General features: G+C 34.5%; 1 protein-coding gene across 2 annotated transcripts in view; it reads right to left on the reverse strand.

Moving 5' to 3' along the window:
• The window catches only part of LOC120774799 (serine-rich adhesin for platelets), a 54,444-nt gene that overhangs the window by 12,830 nt on the left and 14,528 nt on the right, over positions 1-27,086 (reverse strand). The window contains exon 10 of one of the 2 annotated variants that reach the window (XM_040104591.1): positions 16,092-17,210. The exons of the other annotated variant lie outside the window; for it this stretch is intronic. Coding sequence (XP_039960525.1) covers positions 16,092-17,210 — 1,119 coding nt within the window. The remainder of the gene's footprint in view (positions 1-16,091; positions 17,211-27,086) is intronic. 2 annotated transcript variants of the gene reach the window in all.

Raw genomic sequence — 27,086 nt, forward strand, 5'->3', positions numbered from 1 at the left:
AGCAAATCAACTGCTGCTTGCAATTTTTAATGTATTGTCAATCAATTATCTGAGACAATATCACAAACAAGTTGCAAGTAATGCTTGATGAATCACAAAATGAGCGACACAGTTACGTGAATATACATAAGTATGTATACAAATGTATACATATGTATAAGTATCAAATGATTGTTATATTATTACATTGCACATGATTGTTATTCATATTATTACACATATCGCATTATATGAGTTAATTTTCAATGCCATTAACATACCACAAATACTGCGCTTGTCATGAGAGAGGTGTGCAGTTACTTTTTTGCAACAACGTGCGCGCATTTATGAATTTTTCAGATATTTCGCTTATTATAAATTATATTTATTTAGCGTTTACTGCGAGCAGCGGCGGCTCGAAGTCCCATAATTAGCGGTGTTTGTTTTATTTTTCGCGCAACTCTTACTTAAGTCATCTAAGCATTAGTGTATGTATTACATAGCTTACAACTAACGGCAAAAAGTAAAGTTGAAGTGATACTTTCAATTAAGTTTTATGGGCTCAACACTTGCGCTTTCAATAAGTATATATGAACTGTATGTGAAAAGATTCATTAGAGAGTTGCTTGCGTCCTTTCACAAAGCCAAAAAAAATATAAAAAAAAATATATTACAACCTTTTATTATTAGCAAAAAGTTAATAGTAAGCCACACAATTGTCAGTTGAGTATGATTAGCCATACAGCTGCCTACTGCTATATTTTTGCTATTAATATGTGTGTATGTACATATGTATGTAAACAAACAGCGCCAACCGCGCGCCACGAGTGGGTTCATTACAATGCTATTTACCCAGTTAGCTAGTTTATTAGTCACTTTACCACAACAATGCGCTTGGATGTAAGCGTTTTTATAGCTGACATTGAGACTACACATGTATATACATATAAATATATGAAATATCTTTTGATTTGTTTTGATGCTGCGTGGTATTTGGCAGGGTGTGGCGTCCGTCAACTACGCAGCGCGAGTTAAAAACAATTGCATAATCTAGTAATGCCTCATGCCCATACATACATATATATATGTATATAATCTTATATGATGATTGGCATTAAGTAAAATAATGCGTAAAAATTCATAAAAAGCTCATCTCACTAGTCAAACACTTGAAAGCATTAGTGAAAATGCACTTTTTATAGCTGAAGACGTGGCTTGCTGGGTGAGTATGTTGCAGACAAATAAAGGTATGTACTTATGTATACATGCACTTAAAATAATTGAAGTCTAAGTACTTTTATGGATTAAAAAAAAAAAACAAATATTGAAAAGTATGTAAAAATTAAATTATTATTTGTTTACTTATGAGGTCAGGTTTCAATTGCAAAAAAACATATTATTGTGTCTTGACCAGATTTCAGTTTTTATTTATAGCTTAAGTGTTTTAAAATTGGAAAAGCTAAGCTGGTTTGGCAAAGTGCTCTTATTAAGTTGACGAAAAACATATTTGGGGTACTCACAACCCGTCGTAAAGCTTCGTAAAATCGTAAAATTATAAAATTTTACACTTGTTTAAAAAAATTGTTGTTGGATTTCATACAAAAATGAGTTTACGCATTTACAATTCTCAATGCTATGTTTTCGAATCGTTATAACCTATAACTTTATGAGGCTTGTGAAAACCCTAATTAAATATTGAATATTTTTTCTTTATTTAGTAAATAATCGAGAGTTTTCAGTTGACATAAAAAGTCAAATTTATGTGAAAGCATACGATTCCAAAGGTAAATGGAATTTGCCATAAAATTCAAAAAAGTAAACAAAGCTCCAAATAAAGATGAAAAAATAAATAAATGCATTGCCAAAAGTAAATGTTAAGTAAATAAAAGCTTACATTCGCGCTAAATTACAAAAAAAAAAATAAATCAGGGTTTACAGGTCGGTTGAAATTGCCAGAAGTACATAAAAATCGCTTTAAATTACAAAAAAAAGTAAATTAAATCCATAGTGAATTAAAAAATCAAAATCTCCAAAGTAAATGAAAGGATAAATCTCAGCTACAGTTCCTCAAAGCAAATAAAATTTAGATCTAGATTAGACTAGATAAAGTATTTACTTTATAGTAGATCTAAATTTTATTTACTTTCAGGAATTTCTTCACACAAAAATTCCAGAAGTAAATGAAAGCTTACATCTGCAAGTATAAACCGTACAAAATTAAATTAAGGCTTACAGATCGCCTCAAATTCCCTGAAGTAAATCAACACTTACATACGCTATAAGTCACAAAAAGAAAATGAAAGCTTATATCTCCTATAAAAATAAAAAATTCCCTATTTTTATACATGTAACTTTTTTTAACTCTTCTCTAAAAATTTCCCTTACATTTTTATAAAGTTCAATCAAAAAATTCTGGCATATTATTTTCCAAATAGTTTTTCCTTTTAAAATATAAAAAAAAAGTAAATATTTAATTAAACGAACAAAACTTTACGTATTTGATAAAGAAAAAATGAAAGCTCACATCTTCAATTCACTAACAAAATATCAGAAATATGTGCCCATTTAATATTTAAAACTTAAAAATCTCATAACAAGCGCAATCAAATAACAAGAAAGTTAATGACACCTCTTGAAATTAGGCTGAAAGCTCACGTAAACGTTTTGCTGTGAAAACACTTGGGCTGAAGAGTAAATTAATTTAGATGAAGCCTAATAAATTATAAAATATATTATAAAGATCGCATTTATTGTAGCGCTAAAATAGTGTAATGAAAAGTATTAAAACTATGAATGTTAAACGTTACGGAAAGCTCATGAAATTACGGTGAAAGCTCGCAAAAACATATTGCCGTGAAAGCTGTTGGATTGTAAAGTAAGTAAGACCACACATGGCATATCTAGGTCACTATTCACTTATGTTCATTTGTAACTGGGCTTATTGTGTTTTGCATATATCGCATTTTTAGTCACAACTGGACACACACTGGATTTAAAAGCAGTTTTGAGCTAAAAAGTTTTGTCACAATAATTAAATAGATATAGGTCATTTAAAGTTTGGCAGAAAAACTATTCAGTTATCTTATTTTTATTATTATTTGTAAATATATTGTTTTTATTAAAAGACTTTCGCAATAAATAACTTTTATTTTTAAAAGCAAAAGCAGGTAAGGAAAAATCAATTTTTATTTCTCTTTTTTTAAGTAAAACAATAAATAAATAAATAATGAATAAAAATCTTTATTCTAGTCATTTTCTGAATTTTTTGTTTATCAAAAACAGCCACAACTTGTTGGCGACCATAAACAATTTCTGATTAGTTTCCAGTTTTGTAGATTTTGAGTTATTTCAATTTAAATGTTGAACTCGGCCTAGAGCTAAATAGTTTACAGCAACGCCGACAGTGATCCGGATTTAATATTTTTTCAAAATAACTCAAAAGAGCTGATCGTAAGCAGAGACTCGTTTTAAAGTCGTATACTGCCTGTGAGCGCAATATTAAAAGCAAAGTAAAGTAAGCTATAAAACAATAACAATTTTCAGTGCTAAGTGCAGTAAGCCGCTTAAATGATTTGAAGAGCTTTTGAAGAGATTATTAGTTTTCAAGAAGAGTCAGAAATGTAAATAAAAAGAAATTCAAAACGAAAGAAAAATTAAATAAAGAAAAAAATATAAAAACATTGAAATAAAAATTAAAAAAAAAATGAAAATAAAAAATAAAAAATAAAAAACAAAAAATTAAAAAAATTTAAAACACACAAATAAAAATTCAGAAAGAATTATGAAATAAATAAAAAAATTAAAAATTTAAAAATTTATGAAATAAATTAAAAAATTAAAAATTTAAAATAATTATTGAAAAAATAAAAAAATTAAAATTTAAAATAATTATGAAATAAATAAAAAAATGAAAAATTTAAAAAACATAATTGTATGAAATCCTAATAAAAAAATAAAATTTTAAAATAATTAATGAAATAAATAAAAAATTAAAAATTTAAAAAAATAATGAAATAAATAAAAAAATGAAAAATTTTAAAATAATTATGAAAAATAAATAAAATGAACAATTTAAAAATAATTATGAAAAATAAAAAAATTAAAAATTTAAAAATAATTATGAAATAAATAAAAAAATTAAAAATTTAAAATAATTATGAAAAATAAATTTAAAAAAAAATAAATTTAAAAATTTAAAAATAATTATGCAATAAATAAAAAAATGAAAAATTTAAAATAATTATGAAATAAATAAAAAAATTAAAAAATACATAATATAAAACATTGTAAAGATCCTAAAAAAAGTAAATTTTTTTTACAAATATATAGAAGTTGGTCAACATATTTGTTTACAAAAACAAACTAGTAATTAATGCATTTGCTGTAATTCATGAAATAAATAAAAAAATGAAAAATTTAAAAATAATTATGAAATAAAATAAAAATTATGAAAAATTTAAAAAAATTATGAAAAAATAAAAAATGAAAAAATTTTAATATATATAAAATAATTATGAAATAAATAAAAAAATTAAAAATTTAAAAAATAATTATGAAATAAATAAAAAAATGAAAAATTTAAAAAAATTATGACATAATATAAAAAAAATGAAAATCCTTATAAAAAGTAATTATGAAATAAATAAAAAAATTAAAAATTTAAAAATAATTATGCAATAAATAAAAAAATGAAAAATTTTAAAATAATTATGAAATAAATAAAAAAATGAAAAATTTAAAAAACATACATAATATAAAACATTGTAAAGATCCTAAATAAAAAATAATAAAAAAATTTAAAATAATTACAAATAAATAAAAAATGAAAAATTTTAAAATAATTATGAAATAAATAAAAAAATAAAAATTTAAAATAATTTATGAAATAAATAGAAAAATGAAAAATTTTAAAATTATTATGAAATAAATAAAAAAATTAAAAATTTAAAAATAATTATGCAATAAATAAAAAAATGAAAAATTTTAAAATAATTATGAAATAAATAAAAAAATGAAAAATTTAAAAAACATACATAATATAAAACATTGTAAAGATCCTACTATAAAAAGTAAATTTTTTTTACAAATATATAGAAGTTGGTCAACATATTTGTTTACAACTTCTAAACAAACTAGTAATTAATGCATTTGCTGTAGTTCACCAAAAAGGTAACAACATTTAATTTCCGCTTTATGACACATTTAACCTTGACAATGACTATAAATGACCGGCGAAGCATAAAGTAACTCTGTTAAGTTATTTCAAGAGGAAAAAAGCTGGATTACAAGCGTAGGATACAAAAATTTCAAGACAGTTATCTAATATTATGCCAGTCTTGCGACGCATAATTGTGGTAAAAGCTTTTAACAAATATTTTTTCTGAAGATTGTATACACTTATTCTTCTATTCATAAAAAAACATTTACAAAAAATCGAGTTTGTGTCTTAAGTTTTTCGTTTCTATTGCGCCACTTTTGTATATGCAGCAAAGTCTAACTTAGATTGAAACTGATTTACAGCTAGAATTTTACTAGCGAAACTCAGTTGGTACGCACTTAAGAGCTTGAATTTATTCACAATAATTAAAAAAAAAACAATAAAATTTATGTTGCGGAAATCTAAATATTTGAAAAATCAATGCTTCAAGCACGAGATTAAAGTGATATTATAGATTCAAAAATAAAATTATTTATTTTATCTAAAAACGACATTAACATTTTTATCGCAATAAATCATTCGTTGCGAAAATCGTAAAAATGAAAAAAAATATAAATCGCAACGAATGATTTATTGCGTTAAAAAATTTTTAATTTGGTTTTTAGATAAAATGAATAATTTTATTTTTGAATCTATAATATCTTACTGCAAATTTTTCAAAATTAAGGGGGGAGCCTGCTTTAGAGGCTTAAAAATTTCGATTTCTTTTAGGAGTTTTTTGGGCAGAAAAGAAATAATTGATTAAAGCGAAATTTCTAGGGCTTATAGTTATATGTTTAAACATCATTTATACATTTTTCGGATACCAAATCTTTGGTATTCTGCCTTTGGGAAGCAATTGCCCGACGCATCTCGCATGCGCATTTGTCGGGCGGCGGGCAGGATGCAGGTCGCAATTTCTGTCGGAAACAAAAAAATTCTAAGAGATTCATATTTTTTTAATAATTTATCTTCTAGTTACACTAAAAAAAATTCCAAAAAAATGTGTAACATTTTACAAATTTCTTGAAAATTGAAAAAAGTGGTTTTTGACCAAAAAATTTTACTTTAAGTTGTTTAAAAATATGTTCAAACTTGACTTTTCTTGGTTTTTTTAGTTTAAATAGAAGATAATTGAATGCCAAAGATAATAAAATTTGCCCCAATTCCATACGACGCTTAGTTTTTTTCTATCCTGAATGCCAATTAAGAAAAATCGTAAAAATGAAAAAACGAGAAATCGCGCGTCAAAGTTTTGCTTTCTGCCCAAGCGCTCATACATATGTACATATATCTGCTAGACGCTCGGTCACTATTTCCCTTCTAGCTTCGAAAATATTTCGAATTCCCATCCATAGCTTTGGCGACATATTCTAAGATTATTTTTGAAGAGATTTAAGCAAAAAAAAAAATCGATATTAAAATGGAGGAAGTAGAATAAAACCATTGTTCTGATTTAGAGGTTATAACAGTTATATACACATAAAAATTCATATCGTTCCGGGGAATATTTTCGAAGTTACACGAAAATTTGAAAAGGCGTTTCAGAATGCTTGGAAGTGCGTTGCAAACTTTGTTAACTCGAGCTTCTAGAAATTATTCAATTTAGATGGAGATAATTAGATGCAGATAATTTAGAATTTTTTCTAAGTGAAAAAAATTTACTAATAGTAAGCGCCAAGCAAGAGCTATAACATATTGAGACGTTTGAACGTGTCAATAAGCGATTGGAATGTCAGTTGTTTATTGAAAGGAAAACAAAATCGCTTGAATACCAACAACAGCTGCATGATTATTGCTTCGAGCTGCGCACAAGAAGATATGTAAATACCTGCAAACGGACACGACTGACTGACTAAAGCAATGTAAATACGGACATGCCAATTTTGATGTTGACCTAAGTGATCAATAGCTGTTTATGCACACATAACGACAAACCAAAATTGATGCCAATGGAATGACAATAAATTACAGCAATAATTATGCAACAAAGCCAACACTATATATCTATATGTATATATATATATATATCTATATGTATATATACATATATCTATATGTTTATATATGCCAGTTTGTATGTCATTGTTACTACAGCGCCGCATTAACCATCTCATTTACACAATAACCACATTCCAACCACTCGCACACGTTAATAGTGCCGCCTTATTAATTTACCAGTTTTGTATCTGGTTGCTTCTTCATTTTATCTTATTGGCGATGAGCAAACAATATTAAATGCATACATACATATTGTTGCTTGCATAACAGCAGCCATGTGATTGAGCATGCGCAAATGCCAATCTTTGAAGCTTGAAGTGGCGTCGCGCTTATATTTTGTATAATATAGCTATGTACTTATAATATAGGTATGTATCTATACGTGTGCTAGTGCCTTTGTTTACATTTGCTTAAATGAAGCAATCACTGTGAATTAGCGTACCAGTCTGTGGCTTGTACATAGGTTCTATTAACAATTAAAATTTTAGCGCGTTGGACTTTTGAAAAAAATCAAGATGTGCTAGAAATGTGATTCTAACAGCATATAACCTGACTACTAATTTTACAAGTTGAGTTAAAACGAGTTTTCTGAAGCAAACTTTGCACAAAAGTCTAAAGTTAGCTGGTTTTTAGAAGCTAATATTTAGAGTTCTATTTCATTAGTGTCATTTGTTTTAAAAATCGTTTTTTACTATTCAAAAAAAAAAATCAATTTTAATTATTATGAAATTTTTAAAACTTGTAAAATTTAATTTTCGTAAATACATTTATTATTTAGAAATTATTTAAAAAATTTTGTTTATTTATATATATTAGGGTTTGTCATTCTGAGTAAACCTTTTTTTTTCAACTGAAAAACAGGCTAAAAACTTTCGAAAATGTGAAAAAGAAAGTCACTCAAAAGATGAGCTCTTAATATTAATATTAAGAGGTGTCTCTTTCAAATTTTCTGTTTTCCATATAAATTACATGGAAAAAAATCATTTTTTTTGTGGTGGTTATTTTGCGTAGGTTATTATATGTGCACGCGATGGCTGCCAGTAGGGATGGTAAACTCGATTCCGATTCTACTCGAAAATCGAGTTTTCTCGTAAAATAATCGATTTTTCGGAATCGATCTTCAGTAGTCGAAGTCGATTTAGAATCGATTCTTGACATATGTATGTATATATATATTTTTTTTTTCCTTTTTTATTTATATTTATTTATTTTCTTTCAATTTATTGATTAATTTATATTAATTTAACGATTTTTTATCATTAACAAAGTGCTCTAATTTAAAGTTTTTGAATAAAAAATATTTAACTGAATTTGTGTTACAATTTAACATATTTCCAAATGTTTTATTTTAAATTATTTGATTTTTTAAATTAATTAGTTTTCCAATTTACAATTTCAAAATATTTTAGTTGAAATTATTTGATTAATAATTTTTTGGAACAATTTTTTTTAATTTTTGGACCATTTTTATTACGAATATTTTTGGTTTTAAACTTTTTAAATATAAATATTAAGTTCTACAAGTTGAAAATTTTTTATTTTTTATTATTTTAATTGCTTCACTTTAAATTTTTAAAACAAAGTTTAAGGTTAAAACACTTAAATTTAAGTTTTGTAAAATTTTTAAATCTTTTTCAAAGAATGAATAATTTTTTTAAGCGTTTATACATTTATGTCAATAATTTTTTAAATTTAATTTACTATTAAAATATATATTTAAATTAAAATAATATTTATTTTGTTTAATATTATATATAACAATATAAATATTAAATATGATATAACAATATAAATATTATTTGATTTTATTTATTATTAATATTGAGTATTATTTTAGCGCTTGCATACTATTTTTAAAAAAGCTCGAGTTTGGAGTTTTCACTTAAATTGTTAAAGTTAAAAATTTAAGTTTTTTTTAATTTTCAATGTTAATATTTTTATGTTTTAAATTAAAATTTTTTTTTTATTATTTCATTTAATTATCATAGTCGTTATACGTTTAACTCGTAAATATTATTAGATATATGTATATATTATAGAGATATTTAAATTTAGATATTTAAGTTAAATGTTTCGAAACTGTAAACATTTATTTGAGAAAATTAAAAAAATTTTAAATCGAACAATTGAGTATACATACCTACATAAATGAAATTGAATTGAAAACTAGATCATTATTTTGACTATTAAAATTATTAAAAAAACTAAATCATTGTTTTTACTATTAAAATTATAAAAACTAGATCATTATTTTTACTATTAAAATTATAAAACCCAAATCATTGTTTTTACTATTAAAATTGACCACAAAACCTTCAAGAAGTGCCAACAAAATCGAATTACTCTAAATTTATCAGTATTTGCTGAATCTATGTAGTTTTGTGACATTTTGAATGCTGCTTGCATTTTGAACACCTTTGCTTGCAAATTTGTTTGCACATGAGTACTCAAAAAATCAAAAAATGCTGCCTTTTGAAAATCAAGTTTCGTGAATTTAACAATTTCGAGTAAACAACACTTGCATGAGCAAATCGTAAAAACGCAAAAATTTATTGCCGCTACTCATATGAAATACTGCATGGTTTCGAATAACCAACACGGCGGAGGCGCGCATGAAATCTAGCCACTGCAATCGAGCATAAAATTACGGTAAAACATGTGGAATTAATATGCCGCGCTGGTGATTTTTGTTTTGCTGGCTGAAGCTTTATGTCAGCAATCGAGTGTTGGCGCTCGCTCAAGCGTTGGCGCTGAACTTGGCTAATAATTGTTGCATGCCCACTTAGAATAGAATATTTAAGTGAATATCAGGTAATTTAAAGCAAACTTATATTGTGTGTACAAACAATTTGTATATATGTGTGTTGCTTTTTTCACTTCAAAGCAGTGTAAGTGCAGTGTCATCCAAACTGCTGCGCTTCAATAGGCAATTCTGTTCATGCAAAGCGCATGTTAATACATGCATGCACAAATATGCAGTTAAGCAAGTGTGTGCACTTTATATGCAGCACACGTCAATGTACATAAGTTTCAAGAGCCGGATTTTAGCTGAATTCACTGTTTTTTCTGTTAATTTTCGTTTCTGTGATATAATCGCTTTGAAGCGACTCCAGAATATTTGATTACGCCAGCGAAGTTTGAAATAAACTTTTTTTTGTTGAATTGGCGACACAAATGCGTGCGAATTGGTACTAAAACAACAAAATAATAATTAAAAAAATATCTCAAACATTTTTTGAACACGACAGTTTTAAATCATTTAGGTTGAGATCAACATAAAGCAGCAACAAACATAAGATTGCGGTGCTTTTATTTGCTGCTCACGGATGTCTGCTGGCAACAAGTGTTGCTAGACGAAGAGCTCGTTCGCGAGACACTTTGTTGTTATTACGAGCACCTGTCAAGCGGTATGCAGATTTCCGATGCGTGACTTGACTTTTTGAGAAACTTTGTTTGTATGTACATATGTATGTGCATTAATAAAATAGTTGTTGTTCAATGCAAAAATCATCGTAAAAGTTCATTTTGTTGCCACTGTACAACGAGATCTGCCAAGGAGCGATTTTAGACATTTTAAACTAAAGTGACACTCTTGTGATATTTTGGTTTTCGGTTTCAAATGTTTCGCATTTATTGGTTAGTTCTTCTAATTTGTGTTTGACTTACGTTGCATGGGGATAGCGAAGGCGATATCTTGTCAAATAAAAAAGTTTTCCATACAAGAACATGGTTCGAAACTTTCAGTTTGTGTGGTAGCTATAGCATATACAGTGGTCAGATATTGCTGGTTCCGACAATGGAGTTATGGAGGAAAGTATGTGTGGCAAAAATAACCCATTGTGCTGGAATAATAACTATAGAATACTAAATTATAACAATGACTACCGCTGAGTTGAATGTATCGACATATTCAACATTATTGGCTCAAATACAGACTGAGGTAAAATCAAAAGTCTTATAGATTTTTTTATTCAAATATTTTGTTAGGTGAGTCACTAAGTCTAGTCTATGAGTGCTTTAATAGCACAAAGAAATTACAAGACAATAGAAAGAGTGGAGTGACGAACCGATAAATTAACTGGTATAATCGAGTAATGATGAAATGACAAGCGGTTTTAGTTTTACTCAATAACTAGGAACCAAATTCGGTTCAACTGTTAAGCAAAAAACGTCGCTGGTGTAAGTGTGGATTTTACTTTTGTAAGCAACATTTTCACTATGTCTCTAAATAAAATGAAAAATAAATGATATTTAAAATAAGTTATTCTCAAGTTTTATAGAACTCTACCTGATACCTGATTTAATATCTTGACTATTGAATCTAAAACCATGTTTACATGGTGGAGATGGCACGCAAAAGACAGCATTATTTTCGATTTGGCGCTGTTCGCAGCAACTCGGACTAACGTATGGAACGACTTGGCGCATTTTAGGTCGTACTAAATACAGCTTATGCAAGAACTGAAAGCACTCGACCTTTCCAAGTGACATCGCTTCGCTCAATGGGTTTTTGAAAAGTTCCAAGAAGATCTGACGTGAGATGAGACTCATTTCTGGCTCAATGGCTATGTAAACAAGCAAAATTGTCACATTCGGGACGAAAATTATCTTTTACGATTTAAAAGCTGCCATTTCATGCAGAAAAAACAACGATTTGGTATGGTTTATGAGCTGGTGGAGTCCATATTTCTTCAAAATTTATGCCGGTGTGAACGTAACCGTCATCCGTCTCGTTATCACACCATTGTCACCGACTATTTGATGCCTGAAACTGAAGCTCGCGATGTCGGCGACATTTGGTTTCAACAAGACGCACCATTTCTCGCACATTGCATCAAGCTTGTCTGTATTTATTGAGAGAACACCTCGGTTAGCAGATAATTTCGCGTTTTGGGTCGCTCGATTGGCCACCAAGATCATGTGAGATCACACAGTTAGACTTTTTCCTGTGTGGATATGTAAAATCTAAAGACTATACCGATTCAGGCTTTGGAGCAAAACATCAAGCGTGTCATTCGCCAGTTACCAGTCGAACATTTGAAAGAGAAAGTCTTCAAGAATGTTCTTACGTATGAAAATAAACATTACCCAATAAAATTTAAGTGTCTGTGTTTTTTTTTTTTTAAAGTAGGGAACCTCGAAATGTATCGCACTTTAGTTTCTGCTTCGCCGCTTAGTAGCTCAGCGGAAACGAGGGAGTGAGTGCACAGCGTAAAAACGGTTTTCAAAAGCAATTCACTACTCAAATAATTTGACAACTTAGGCATTATTAATTATTTTTTGGTTAATACTTTGACTTAATTAAAGTTGAGAATTTAATTTCTATTAATATTATTTTTCTCATATTTTTTAACCCATTTAAAAATTAAATATCAATTAGAAATTAGCAAAAATGACTGATATTAAATTTTTTTAAATATGAATTTTAAAAAATATGTTAAAAATGATTTTCAAAAAAATTCTTAGTTCGCTTGCTCGAATTGCTTAAAAAACCATTATTTAAGAAAGAGAGCAACACAAAGTCTTAATTGAAAATTTCCGCTCACAGTGACCTAGTTTTACTGATTATTGGTTTGTAAAATATAAATTATATATGTGTGACCTGGTCTATGAAAAGGGGGCTAACGTGCGAAAACTAGTTTTCTGGGAAAAGCTGTTAAAAATAATCGTCAGTTTCTCGTTATCTCATTAATTGTTCTCCTATTTTTTGACACCTAAGCCCCCTTTCCGTAGACCAGGTCACATATAGTAAGTAAATAAGTACATGAGAGCCTTTAGTTTCGAGCGCCTCATTTATGTGCTTCAAGTAATTACGAGTACTGTTAGTCTACGGTTGTCTACTTGCTGTGGGTAAGTGATTATTTTGTGAGTTATTAACGTAAATTCTTACAGCCTTAAATTTAAAAAGTAACAAATAAAACATGTTTAAATAAGTACGTATATAAAAGTGTGTTGCGTAGTTATCGTGTGCTACAATATAAGAAACGTATGTATATGTAATTGTTTATATACAATAATTAAAATTTGTATTTTTACAGAGTATTTGTGCATTTTTGTTTTTATTGAGTACTTACAATGTCATTTCTATAAAAATATACATAAATATTTTACAACTAATTATACATGTGACTTATGTACTGTTTAATTGTTTAAATACATATAAGATATTCGATAAGTACTTTGTAAATATTTTGAAAATATTAAAATATATAAATACAAAAGTGTAGCGATAAAGGTGTAGAGGGTATAAAAGTTTGAAATAGAAATAAACATATGTTGCAAAAATAAACGAAACTTAACTGAACCAATAAAAGTTTTCTTTTTTTAAGGTATTAACGCCGTTTCTGTGCTTTTAGCGGAGGATATGACCACCAGATTTGAGGCACATTTACATATTTATTGCATATCTTTTCGTTTATAAAAACATTTTTAAATATGTAAGTGTATTTATATGTTTGCAAGCAAATTTTTGCTGTTATGACTCAATTTTTATATATGATTTTCTTGCTTTTGTTTTGATTTTTGTTTTTTTTTTTATGCAAAAAAGCTTATGAATATGTAGCGAAAAGCAGCAGCATAGCAAGCAAGTTACCTTCATACAAGCTGAACTTTTTAAATGACAGCGGACATATGCTTGTTCTTAAATGTATGTATGAATTTATATGAAAAAAAACAAAGAAAAGCTAACGCTTCCTCAGCGAACTAAAAAATTTTACTGTAAGTAAAGAGTAAACGTTAAGAAAAAGCTCTAAACTAGTCTAGACAAAAACCTACATAATTTTTCAAGCATATAGCCAAGGGCAATACGTTGATTCTAACAGTTTGATAGATATAGAAAACGAAGCTCGTATAAAACCGAACTTTTTATACCCAATGCAGAGAAGTTTAAATAATTTTTGTAATTTCAGAAAAGACTTTTAAATCTTTCAGCACATTATGCTCAAGGCGAATTTCTAAGTATAGAAAGCGGTTACAAAATTTTTAATAATTTTTGTAATTACAAAATGACTTTTAGAGCTTCCAGCACTTAATGCTCAAGGCTAATTTCTAGCAAGGAAAGTGTTTTCAAAATATTGAATTAAAAAGTTAGAGATTTTAGTTGTGGAATTTCATTTTAGAGATCATTTTTTTTATATAGGAGGAGAGGAGAGATTGATTTATCTGTTAGATAGAACATATAACATAAAAGCTTCAAAGAGTTCTCGCACAGTAAAGAGAATTTGCATGAAAAGCTTCGAAGACAGGTTTTGTTAGGTAAAACAGCGAACATTTGCTCAAATGCTTTTAAAGAGAGCGCTTTATTTATTAGATGGAATAGAGAAGCATGGTCTAAAATATTTATGTATTGGAGTTGGTAGAAAGAGAAGTTTTGTAGATAGTATTATATAAGTGCATAGAAACTCTATTGAATATATTGACAAAATGAATTAATTGAAATGAAACGTCTATTAATCTTCGATAGCTTCGTTAAACACGAATACTTAGCTTTCAAGCTTGAAATTAAGTATTATTGAGTTAACTCTTAATTACGTTGTTGTCGAGATCTCCGATGGAGAAAATACCGTTCATGTATTGCGAAAATATTTCGGTGTTTTGGAGAGTACTTATTTTATAAAAGCGATAACTCAAAGCATTGTCCAAAGTTTGGACTTTGACAGCTGCTTGTGTATACAAACCAACTCTCTTATAATGCGCTCTTAATAAGCGTTCAAAGCTTGACTAATGTGCTGACACTATAAGTATTTACGAAGTTATTTACGTACATTTTAGAGCCACACGCGTTGGGTATATGAAAAATGAAACATTTGAAGAGAGTGACAGTGAGCATGAGAAGGAGAAAGCGTCAAAAGAGAGCATAAATTTAGTGAGTTGCTTGAAATAATACTTAATTATGTTTGTTAAGAAGCGAACGCAAATAATTATTTTGCAATTATTTCACTTTTTCACATATTTATTTGCATTTAAGTAGAATAACAAAATATATTAAAAATCGCCAGCTTAAAAGACGCACAAAATAATGGTAAGACTAGAAATTTATAAGCTACTACGAGTATTTTATGTGAACAAATTGATAATAATAATATAAATAAACAAACCTACGCGCTGCACCCTTTATTCTTTACTACAGTATACAGACATATAAATGTGTACACCAACTCACGTAGCTCATTGTAATAATATAAGCACTTTGCACTTTCACTGCAAAAGCTTCCACTTAAAATTAGCTAAACTAAAGCGCTAAGCGTTCTCAATCGAATTGTATGACGCGCACTCGCGGCGTCGTTATCGGCGCTGGCGTTGTTGTTGGCAACTCTGTAACGCTTGCGCTTGTGCTGCTGGTTTGGTAACCCTCATCATTGCTGACAACATCTGGGGTTACTATTGCGACAGGCGCGTCAGCTGGCGCCACTGTGGTGTGCCTGGGTTTACCGGATTTCTGCAATTTACGCGCCCTATGTTTACGCGATTTCTTCTTACGCACCACATGCGTCTCGGTGCTAAAGCTTATCACTTCTTTCACTATGCTGCCACTATTTAAGCTACTCGTAGCATTCGTACTAACACTAGAACCTGCAGCGCTATCACTGTCACTACTATTACCAACACTGGAAGCTACGGTTTTAGACACATTCGCGCCTGCGAGTTGGGCTTTGGCGTTTGTGTCGTGTATGAGATTAGTGGGTGCCTCAATGACAGAGGCAAAACGACTGGAGTATTCTGCATTCGAGTCAGCGGGTTTGGGTTCGGTTAATTGGGTTTGGTCAGTGATGGTGGAGGCCGCTTTATTTTCGGCTGCGACTGTGCGATCTACTTTACTGAGTATGACTTTGTCGAGGTTGGCTATGGTTATGACTAGGGGGGAGGACTCATTGGATTCGGGACGTAAGAGTGGTAGTGGTACAACGGGTCTTACGTATGTGCTTGATTTCACCGCCGTATCGGTGCTAGCCGTATCTTCGGTGGCAACCGCTGTAGATGTAGTCGTTTCCACAAGATTACTGTTAACTTCAGTTAAATTAGCATTGTATTGGCTAAAAGTTGCTTCAATTGTGCTTGAGTTTGCTATCAACGGCATTATTGTTGTGTTCTCATCTTCAGCTACGATATTACCTACAATCGTTGTGGATTCTAAATTTGTGAAGACTTCGTTAGGAATGTTAATTACACTATCGCTATGCGGGATTAGGGGCAAAGCGCTTGCAGTTGTGGTGGTGGTGGATGTTTCTGTCGTTGATAATGTCGTGGTCGTCGGTAAAGCCAAACTTGAGCTCGTGCTTGTACTTGGTGTTGTAATTTCTATGTTTTGTGTTTCGTTCTCATTTACGTTTGCGTTCTCGTTTATGTTAACGGTACTAGTTGTGGTTGTTTCGTCTGTACCGAATATGTAGTACACATTATTTACAGAATTGAGTTCTTTACCTTGCCGTCCACCTTCGAATAAGCCTTCCAAGGAGATGGTCGAGGACTCCACCGCACTGCGTATAACTTCGGGTATCAATGCTTTACCGTTACGTTGTTCCAAAGTGGTGCGCACTTGTGCACTCTCCGTAGAATAGCTATACTGTGGCACAAAGTAAGGCACACCCTCGGGCAACGAATTCCTTACAGGCGCTGATGCGGTCGGCTCTGTAGGTGTGTAATCGGTAACAGTGCTGTGTCCATCAACGGAGATATCGCTACCATCGACCAAATGCACAAATTTCACTACGCTGATTTCGCCCAGCTGCTCTAAATGTGGCAAAGACTCGACCTGTAGTTGCGACTCCTCGATCTTTTGGAGGAATTCTTGATTTGATTTCGATTTGCGTCGCAGCTTTTCGGCCTTTGAGGTGATCTCAACAATACGATTGATCTCTACCACTTTGTGCTTGGGACGCGCCCTCTCCGGCACCAATCGCCCAATTATGTTTACGCTGTCGGTTGGCGGCCGTTTAGTCTGCTCGTCATCGGTCTGCGTGAATACGTGCAGTAGAGTCGTGGTCGGTGTTTGCGGTGTCGTAAATATAGTACGCTCACCAACTGATCCATTGTCCTGTGAAGAGATTTCATTAGCATTGACATAATAATCAGTGTTCGTGTCACTTGCGGCGGATGTGCGTGGTGTTGTGGTTATGTAACCCTGTTCACCACCGCCCACATCTGCTGTGTATTCATCATCGTTTTCTGTTTCTGTGTTTTGTTTGAAGGGTTCTTGTGTATCTTGTTGTTGATCTGTTGGTGTTTGTTTGGCGCCTGGAATGGCTATTTTCGGTTTTAGGGAAGTGTGTTTTTTGCTATTGATATCAAATATCTTTTTGTTGCGTGCATTTAGTGCTTCGATATTTAAATCTTCAATAAGTGAATTATCGCTAATGGTTTCCGGTGTCTCTGTGGAGGTGGCTGTGTATTTCCGTTCATAGGAACGTGTGTTGGTTGGTATGAATGGTGCCGGCTTTGTCGGTATTACCGGTGTGGTGCGCTCAAAAGTGGTGGCAATCGGTTTGAGTGGCAGACTTGGTGGCACGACACCTTGTGGCCTATTAACAACACGCGGTCTGTTTGTGACACGCGTGTTGCCAAGTGCAGAGGTGCCGAAACGATTACCATTGGTGCGTTCAGCTGAGGATGGTGGCTGGCGAGCTCTGCCGTTAAAAGACACATTACCTGATGTAGGTGTAGAGGTAGAGGGTAGTGCGGGGCGTGCACCGGGTGGTACCCGGTTGTCTTTAGGACGGTATGTAGGTGTATTGAATTTGGGTGATGCTTGTTTTATATCATCGCCTGACGCATCGACATTTTCTTCATCTTCGTCCTCCTCCTCGTCTTCCTCTTCCTCCTCATTTTCACTAGCCACGTTTTCTTCAGTCTCCGTTTCAGTTTCTGCTGCTTTTTCTCTGAAGGAATTCAACAATGTAGTTGGTGGTTTATTGAACAAGCCAGTTGGACGTGTAACCGGACGTACGATCGGTACCGGAGTTTGTGGTTTGTTTTGTTCATCATTCGTGGTCGTTTCTTCCTCATCCTCATCTTCATCATTTTCATCTTCATATTCTTCGTATTCCTCATCTTCAGCTAAAGTTTCACTATCCAGTATAGGCACTCGCTTGCCATCTTGTATGCGGAAACGTTTGGTTTCCGGCAGCAACTGACCGCGTGGATCTGTACGCACAAAGCCTTCACCTGTGTTGCGGTTCACGGCATTGAAAGGATGGAAACGTCCGAATTTACGGCGCACAAATTTGCGTTTCGGCTTTGATGTGGTTGGCACTGTAGTTGAGATCGTGATGCCGGATACCTTTGGTGGCACATATGGACGTCTGGCGACTAGTTTTCTACGGAATGTTGGACGAACCAGTGGCGTACTCTTCGTTGTGACTTCTTCATGTTTTTCTTCTTGTGTACCATTTTCAGTTTCATTTAGTTTTAACTTCGTCTGTGCGCCAAGTCCAAATGTACGTCTAGGTACGGCGGTAGTTAGTTCAGCATTATTTTGCTCTTCATTATGGCTTTCGCTTTCATTTTGTGTTACTTTCAAGCGTGGCTCTATACTGTAGGGATGTCTCGGTATAGTAGTGGTTACTATATCGGCCGTATTCTGTTCCTCAGTATTACTCTCCGTTTCAGTTTCATTTTGCGTGGCTTTGGTACGTGCAAGTAAACCGAAAGGACGTCTGGTTATGGTTAGTGTATTTTTTATTGGCGTCTCATTGGTGTTGCTGTCTGTATCCGTGCTCTCTTCGAGTTCATTTGTGGCGATTACAGTTGTAGCATTGACATCTGGCAGAAGTTTTTTCAAACGCGTGGTTGCTACAATTGGTCGCGGTGACAGTGTTTGCCCAGCAACAATATTTTCGGTAGATTCAGAGACTACTGTTACATTACTTAGTTTGTTCTCTATTTCTTTCTCTTGATCCAATACTGGTGTTGATGTACCATCTACATTTTCATCATAATCTTCTTCTTCCTCAGCATCTTCTTCATTTTCGTCTTCATTTCCATCTTCCTCGCCATCTTCCTCATTTTCAGCAGCCGCTTTCGTTGTGCTACTCGCGCGCGAAAACACAAACGGACGTCGCGTGGGCAGGTTAAAGCCACTTGTAACGGTCGTGGTGTCCTTAGATTTCGGCCGTGTGAAGGCAGCGCGTGGCTTTTGGGTTGTTACAGGCGCGGTAACAGCTTCAGTATCTGTTTCCGTTTCGATTTCGGAATCGGTTTCACTATCCTCTTCATCAGTTTCATATTGTTTTTCAGTACTGCCCGAATTCACGTCGCTACCGAAGCGCGTACGATTGACTTTGCCAAATAAGTTCGTGCGCGCTTTATTGAGCTTGCTATCCTCGGTAATGGTATCATTCTCACGTACACCCGTCGCGTCAACGGTTTGTGCGCGGAAGCTGTGCCCACGTCCGAAGCCGTAACGTGTACCATTGATACGTGGCGCACCTGTAAGAATTGTTTCATTGTCTACTTTAGTTTCTTTCGACAGCGTTGCTTCGGTTGTACGATTCAACGGTCGTATTAACTTGCGTATAACCTTGCGGAAACGTTTTGTTGGCACTTGTTCTGTATTTACAGGACTTTCACTTTGGGTTTTTTGTGTATTAGGGTCTGTGGTATTAAAGGGTGCTAATCTAGTACGTTCTACTTGCTGTTCGGACGAAACAGGTGTATCTAAACTTTCGCTAACAGTGTTGGTAGTATTAGTAACACTAGAAATTGTAGAAATACTATTATCATTAACGCTAGAACTAATTAAGGTAGCATTACTATTGCCGCCAACTAGGCGGCGATACTTTAACACCCGTATACGTCTCAGTGTGGGAGCTGGACTAGTGGTTAACGTGCTTTCGGTGGTTGTGATTGTGCTGTCCTCATTTACTTCACTTTCGCTATAATCCTCATCATCTTCATCATCATCATCATCATCATCACCTTTATCATCTACTAACGCATTTACCTGATTTGTTCTTGTTGCTGTTCTATTTCTGTTCGACTGGTATAATTGTTTGGGCGTAAATTGGTTAGTAGCGGCACGCGTCGCCGACGTTGTTGTTGTTGGCGCTAAAGTAGTAGTAGTCGTTGTTGTTGTGAATCTTGCGCGGTTGAATTGATATTTCTGAAAACGTCGTTTAGAATTAACTTCATTACCCTTATCATTAGTGCTTGTTACTACAACATCATCATCATTATCAACATCATTATAATCAACATTATCAAACTGCTTATCAGCCTCACGTTCTGCTTCTTTAACTACATGACTACTCACATCATCTGTTATTCGTGTGCTGTTAGACTTGAGACTTAAATTAATTTTAGTTCCACTTAAAGTGTTAGCTACAGTGCTGGTACGGTTAGTATTATTACGATTTGCGAACAAACTAACTATGCTATTTTTTACATTAAGTGCGTTGCTGTCGTGCTCAGCGCTTGAGTCTCCGTCATCAATATGTTCGTCTTGTTCGTCAGCATCGGTACTGGTTGGTCTCGCAGTGGTCTTGGCCCTATTGGCTGCAAGCAGTTGCAGTCTTGAGTTTACGACGCCTGCGTTATTTTCGTCACGTGTTTGACTTAACTTGACGCGTTCTCTCAAGTTTTGCAGGCTATTCTGTAGTTCAGTCGTAGGTGGTTTGGTTGGCGAGCGGCCAAATGCCGCCCGATTCGGTTCACTATTTTCGTCTGAGTTTTCATCATACTCATCATCACTGTCCTCATATTCATCATAATATTCTTTATCAGCGACGCTTGATGGCTTGTATGGACGGCGCGTAACAGCTTGCAGTCGCGTGCGTTCGCTTGTGAAGAACTGTGGTCGCTGGTATTGCGGTTTGCTTGGTCTTAGGGGTTCTTCATAGTCATCGCTGTATTCGTTATCATCCACATCTTCTGCTTCTTCAGTCCTTTGGTAGAGACTTCGATTGATGCTTGGTAGTAGAGGTCGTTTTGTTGTAGTTGGCCGAGTCTTTTGCGCAAAAACATTAAAAGTGCGCTTAGTTGCCAAATCTTCTGTGCTTTTGGCAGGTGGCACTGTGGTCGTTTTCGCACGATTAATGCCGAAATTGCGACGCGTTGTTGAATCAATATCAGTCGCCTCTATGGTAGCCGTTGACGTTTCATCAGTTGTCGGCAGTAAGAGCGCACGATGTCGATTTGTCTGTCCAAATACGATTTTCTTCGTACTGCTTGATTCTGATTCTGTTTTTGCCGATTCCGTGTCGTCCACATTTGTTAGCGACTCCGCTGGCAACTGCGTTGTAGTGCTGAAACGCTGTCGGTTAAAACCAGCAAATGGACGACGCGTTGTAGTTTGGACACTCGTAGACGTTTCATCGACGAGGTTCGGCGTTTCTGTGGTGGTTGTGCTCGTTGCATTCAATCGTTTACGTATGAGCAAAGGAACACGTGTAGCTTTAAGCGTAGTGTTTTGATTAGTGGTCGTATTGTTTGTTTCTTCAACAGCAGCCTGTGTGGTTGGTGCTTGGGTTGTGGTACTCTGTATACGTTTACTAAGATTTACAGTTCGTCGTCCGGTGCTTTCCGTAGTAGTATCGACGCTGTTTTCTGTGGTGGTTTCTTCACTTGGCGCACTTGTTACGTAAATACGCTTTCTTATCAGAACTGGACGACGCGTTGCTATATTATCATCCTCATTCTCTATTGTACTTGTGTTAATGCTGCTAGCGGTGCTGTTGTAGTTGCTATCGGTTACAGTTTCAGTTGTGTTCTCCTCGGACTGCTGTGACTCATTTCTTTCAAATATTATGTTGGAGTTCTCTTCCGTACTTGTAGTTGCCTCATTATCCTTCGCCGTCACCTCTTCTGAACTTTCAGTGGTTGTGCTAATGCGATTTAAAGTTGAATATGTGCGTTTGGTTGTACCTTCTATGATCGGCACATTTTCTCCGTCTTCCAATTTCTCTCCCTTATCAATATTCGTTGAATTGGCAGTGCTACTGGATGTGGCTTTGTTGCTAACTTCATTTAATGAGCTTTCGATGCTCGTCGTATCTACTGCGTCCGAGATAACCACTGGTGGTTTGGTGACGAGAGTCTTACGATTCAACACCGCATATATACGCGTTTTGCCCGTGTTTGTATTAAGTGTATCAACTGTTGTTGTGCTGGTTTCATTCTCGGCAGTTTGCTCGCTCGAATTTTCCTCGTCACGTATCGCAGTTTTTATTGTTAACCTGTTCACAGCTGTGTATGGTCGCCGCGTTGTGCCTTTTGTTGTAGTTACTTCCTGTATATAGTCCTCTGCACTATTTTGATCTCTTATAGCGGATTCTGTTGTAGTTTTCAACCTGTTTAAGGCAAACAAAGGACGACGTGTGGTGGTGACGGTTTCGTCTTCAACGAACTCGTCTGCACTGTCTCCGTCTTGTTCATCCACACTCCCAGCGGTTGTGGTTCTGAGTTTGAGTCTATTAATGCTGTTGTATGACCGTCGAGTTGTTTTCAGCGGTTTAGTTGTGGTGGTATCTATCGAACTCTCGAGAGTGCTCGCATCAGTACTGTCCCCTTCAATGCTACCTTTTGGCTTTACCGTTGTGGTTCTAAATCGGGAACTGTTAATAAAATTTAGAGGTCGTCGAGTTGTGTTTGGCTGCGGTGCCCTTGTTGAAGCTGTTTTCTCATCGTCAATATTACTTTCTCCATTCTCAGTACTTGCATCGGTAGTTTTAACAGTTGTTGTTCTAAATCTCGAGCTATTGACAATATTAAAGGTGCGGCGTGTAGTTTTTGGTAGAGGTTCGCTTGTGGTGACTTCAATTAAAGCATCTATCTCCTTCCCGCTATTACTTCCTTCAATGTCATCATCTTTTTCAGCAGTTTTAGATGTGGTCGTTCTAAACCTTAAGCTGTTAATACTAGTTAGAGGTCGTCGAGTTGTTTTTCGTAGAGATTCACTTGTAGTGTTTTCAATTGTTTTTGTTGTCTCATTCACACTGCCATTTTCCTCAACATCATTATCTTCTACCCCAATTTTAACAGTTGTAGTTCTAAAATTGGAACTGTTAATACTATTTAAAGGCTTTAGAGGACGCTGTGTTGTTTTCTCCAGAAGTTCATTAGTTGTACTTTCAAATGAAGCGTATGACACTTCCTGACTATTACTTTCCTCACTATCATTATCCTCAACTGTAGTTTTAGCAGTTGTGGTTTTAAACTTGGAACCATTGATAATATTTAGAGGTCGTAGAGTAGACTTTTCCTGCAAAGAAATAGTTGTCTCGTACAATTCCTCATCCTCGTTCTCATTCTTTATAGTTGTAGTTCTAAATATGGAATTGTTGATACTATTTAGAGGTCGGCTAGTAGTTTTTTCTTGTGGTGCACTCGTTGTATTTTCAATTGAAGATTGTGCTTCCTCATCCACGTCTTCTCCTTCTATGGCTTTAACAGTTGTAGTCCTTAATTTGGAACTATTTACACTATTTAAACGTTGTCGCGTAGTTTTATCTAGAGAATCGCTTGTTGTGCCACTAATCGACGCAGTTGTCTGCTCCACGCTGTTACTTTCTTCATTGTCAACAACTATGTCTGCACTTTTAGCAGTCGTCGTTCTAAATGTCGAATTGGGTAGCGCATTTAGGGGTCGTCGTGTCGTTTTTATCAGAGAATCTGTAGTTGTGGAACTCACATCATCGCTATAATCACTTTCATCTGACTCTTCTAAAGTCTTAACAGTTGTAGTTCCAAACTTCGATCGATTAATTGTAATTAAGGAGCGTCGTGTTGTACCTTCAATGGAATCATCTGTTACATCGGTCCCCGAAGCATTTATATTAGTAGCGGTTTGATCATCCAAATTATCGGATAATGGTCTCTTCGCTGTAAGACGTGTTGAGGGTTTACTAAATTGATTGAAGGTGCGTCGACCGGAAGTGCTCCCTATGTCTTCCTTGCTAATTGCTGATTGATCTTTGATTTCTTCATTTATTAAGTTGTTTGTCGATTGATCAGTTCTGTTACGATTGAGCGTACCGTATACACGTTTCGTTTTGGTATATTTACTTGCAGTGATGGTTTCTGCAGCCGGAGATGCTTCTGTTGTAGTACGCAGGCGATTTAATGTTACGTAATTACGTAAAGCGCGCGCATCTTCGTTCCGTTGTTGCTTATCTTGTGATAGTATAGTTATTTTTATTGTAGGTATTTCTTTGTCTATTGTTATTTCTGTAGTGGGATTAGTTAGGGCAGAATCTAAGTCGGGTTTAAGGGCCGAAAGTTGTGTGATTGTGGAGATTGGTTCTCTAAAAGTTTTGCCAACACGATTATTGTTGCTGCTTTCATCCTTCGTGTCGGTTAGGTATTCCTTAGCCGCTATGTTTGCTGTCGTTTGCATCGCTGCAAATAACTGTTCTAATTCGGCTTTTGCGTTTTGGTCATCAATTATTTCTTCTCCAGATGTTGTAAATTTTGTACCGATTGATTTTGCCCCCAGGTGCCCATCTACTTTGACCCGGGGGTTTTCAATAAAAAATGATCTGTATTATTATTGTCTACCGTGGCAACTGCCACGTCTGCGCTATTGTTGTCCAGCTCTCCAGAACCCAACGATGTATTGCCGTCGTTGCTTATGTTGAATACTTCGTGTATTTGTTTTTTAATGTCGACACTGCTGGTTTCTGCTGATGTTGGTGGTTGCGGCTTCCCTATGTAAATTACTGGCGAGTCTTTATAGTATTGATAGTATTTTCTGCGATGATATATAGGCAATGAGAGCGAAGCATCTTCACCAGCTTCGATCAATTCGTTATTTAAATCAGACACGGAGTTGTGTTCAGTAATCTCATTTACAGTTTTTGTAATGGTTTCAGTTTCACCATTAACTGTGTTTGTGCTGGTCGTGGTTTTGGTTAGAACGGTGGTATGACCTTTGGAGTTAACAGTTTCATCAGCATTAGTACGGAGGTTGGTAATTGCGTTAGCGAACTGCTTCTTGAGTACATCCAATGAATCGTCGGAAGTCTGGTCTGCGTGCCTTGTGGTTGTTATTATGGTAGCTTCCTCAGTTGAGGTAGAAGAGAAAGGTTTGGGTGGATCTTCAGTTGTGAAGGTTGTTATAGTTACGGATTCCTCAGCAGTAGTGTTATTGGTAGTAGTTATTGGTGCTGAGCTCTCCTGTGTACTAGTCACGACCTTAGCTTGCTTCACTACTACTTCTTGCACATTCACGGCTTCTTCGACTTTTGTTTTATTCAGAGGACGTTGTATTTTTATGAGTTTCCGACGTAAAGCTGGTCGCGGTGTTGCTACGGTAGCTTCATTACTTGTATCCGTTGTAGTTTTAGCTGGAGCTTCGGTGGTTTTTATTACTGAAATTGGTCTTTTAAATGCAAAACCTTTCCTTGTTGTTTGTATAGCGGCCTTAGTAGTAGTAGTTAGGGGTTCCTCGGCAAGCGGTTCCTCAGTTGTTGTACTTTTCGAAGTCAGTTTGGAGATTGGTCTTTTAAATGCAAATCCTTTTTTGGTTGTCGGTTTTGGTGCCGCAGTTGTTGTCACCAATTGTACTACGTCTTCCTCCTCAGCATCCGTAGTTCGTTGGGTTGTTGACGTGGTTGTGCGGAGCGGTCTTGTGGGTCTTGTACGACGCACAATTGTACTGCCTGCAGTTGCAGTTGGGCGTGTTGGTCTGGTTGTAGCTTGGCTATTTGTGCGCTGCTCTTCGTACTCATATTCTTCAACATTTTCACTTTCAGTTATTGTCGCTGGCTTTTTTATTAATTTTCTTCTAGTTTTGACGATTGTCTTTTCGCCTTCTTGTCTTCGTTTCGCCTTGGCCGCAAAATCCAGTGATAGTAAGGATGACAGATCGGTGTCACGGAAGCGTACGCCACCACGATTACGTGTTACTGGACGCGGTGTGCTTGGTGGGATTTTCTCAGTAATAACCTCATATACGTACTCGTATTCCGGCTCCGCTTTTTGTACAGTTTTCGTATGTACACGTTTAACGGTTTTCTGCGTATCGTCACCGTTATTATAAGTTTGTGTATAAGTGGTTTGAGTTCTGCTGCTGCCACTTTCATCATATTCGGTTTTTGATGAATATCTATCGGCAGCGTTTAATCGATTCACATTTCTCCTACTACCTTCATTAGAGTACTGTGCGCGACCGCTATATCTGCCGCGACCGCTTCCTGATCTAAAGGATGAACTACGGTTCCTCGAAAACTCCTTAGCTTTTGATTCATCCGTTTCAACTGCACCCTCATCGCTAACTGTGCGCTGAGTGGCAACCTTGTTGAGACCACTCAACTTTGTTGTGGTTGTCTCGGAAACATGCGCAGAATTATCCTCGTGGTCTACATTGTTATTAGTAGACGCTTCATTCGCTTCATTAGCTTCAGTCTCCAAAATCTTCTTGTTTTTGGCGAATAAGCTAAGTTGTCTATAATTCGTTGCCGAACTTTCATTAGAATGGGTTGTTGCGACACCGTTAGATGATGCGGCGTTACTGTCCGATATCCTGATGGATTTTGTATTATTGGCGATCGCAGTACGTTGACTTGAATTTGCTGTGTTACTTGAAGTATTGACGTTAGCATCAGCTTCACCGCCTGCAACTGAGGTACCCTCAATTCTTTTTGAAGTGTATGTTGCTGAATGGCCGGCACTTGTCGTATCACTCTTAACAGCATCACTTGCTACATTTTTATTATCGAGAATAGTAACATCTTCCTCTAACTTCTCACTCTTACTTGAGGTGGACTCTTCCTCGTTAGAACTGCCTACGAGAGCGCCTACTGTTGTAGAACCCAGACTTTCTGAGTTCGTTGACTTTATAAGAGCGTGTTTATTCTCAGAATTACTTTGATTCACATTCTCTGCATCATTATGTGATAGTGTCTCAGTCTTCTTCTGCGTGGAAGTGAACGTAGTACTAATTCTTCCATCTTCTCCAACACCTTCGACTGTTTTAATT

This window comes from Bactrocera tryoni, chromosome 4 (assembly GCF_016617805.1).
Source record: "Bactrocera tryoni isolate S06 chromosome 4, CSIRO_BtryS06_freeze2, whole genome shotgun sequence".
Lineage (NCBI taxonomy): Eukaryota > Metazoa > Arthropoda > Insecta > Diptera > Tephritidae > Bactrocera > Bactrocera tryoni.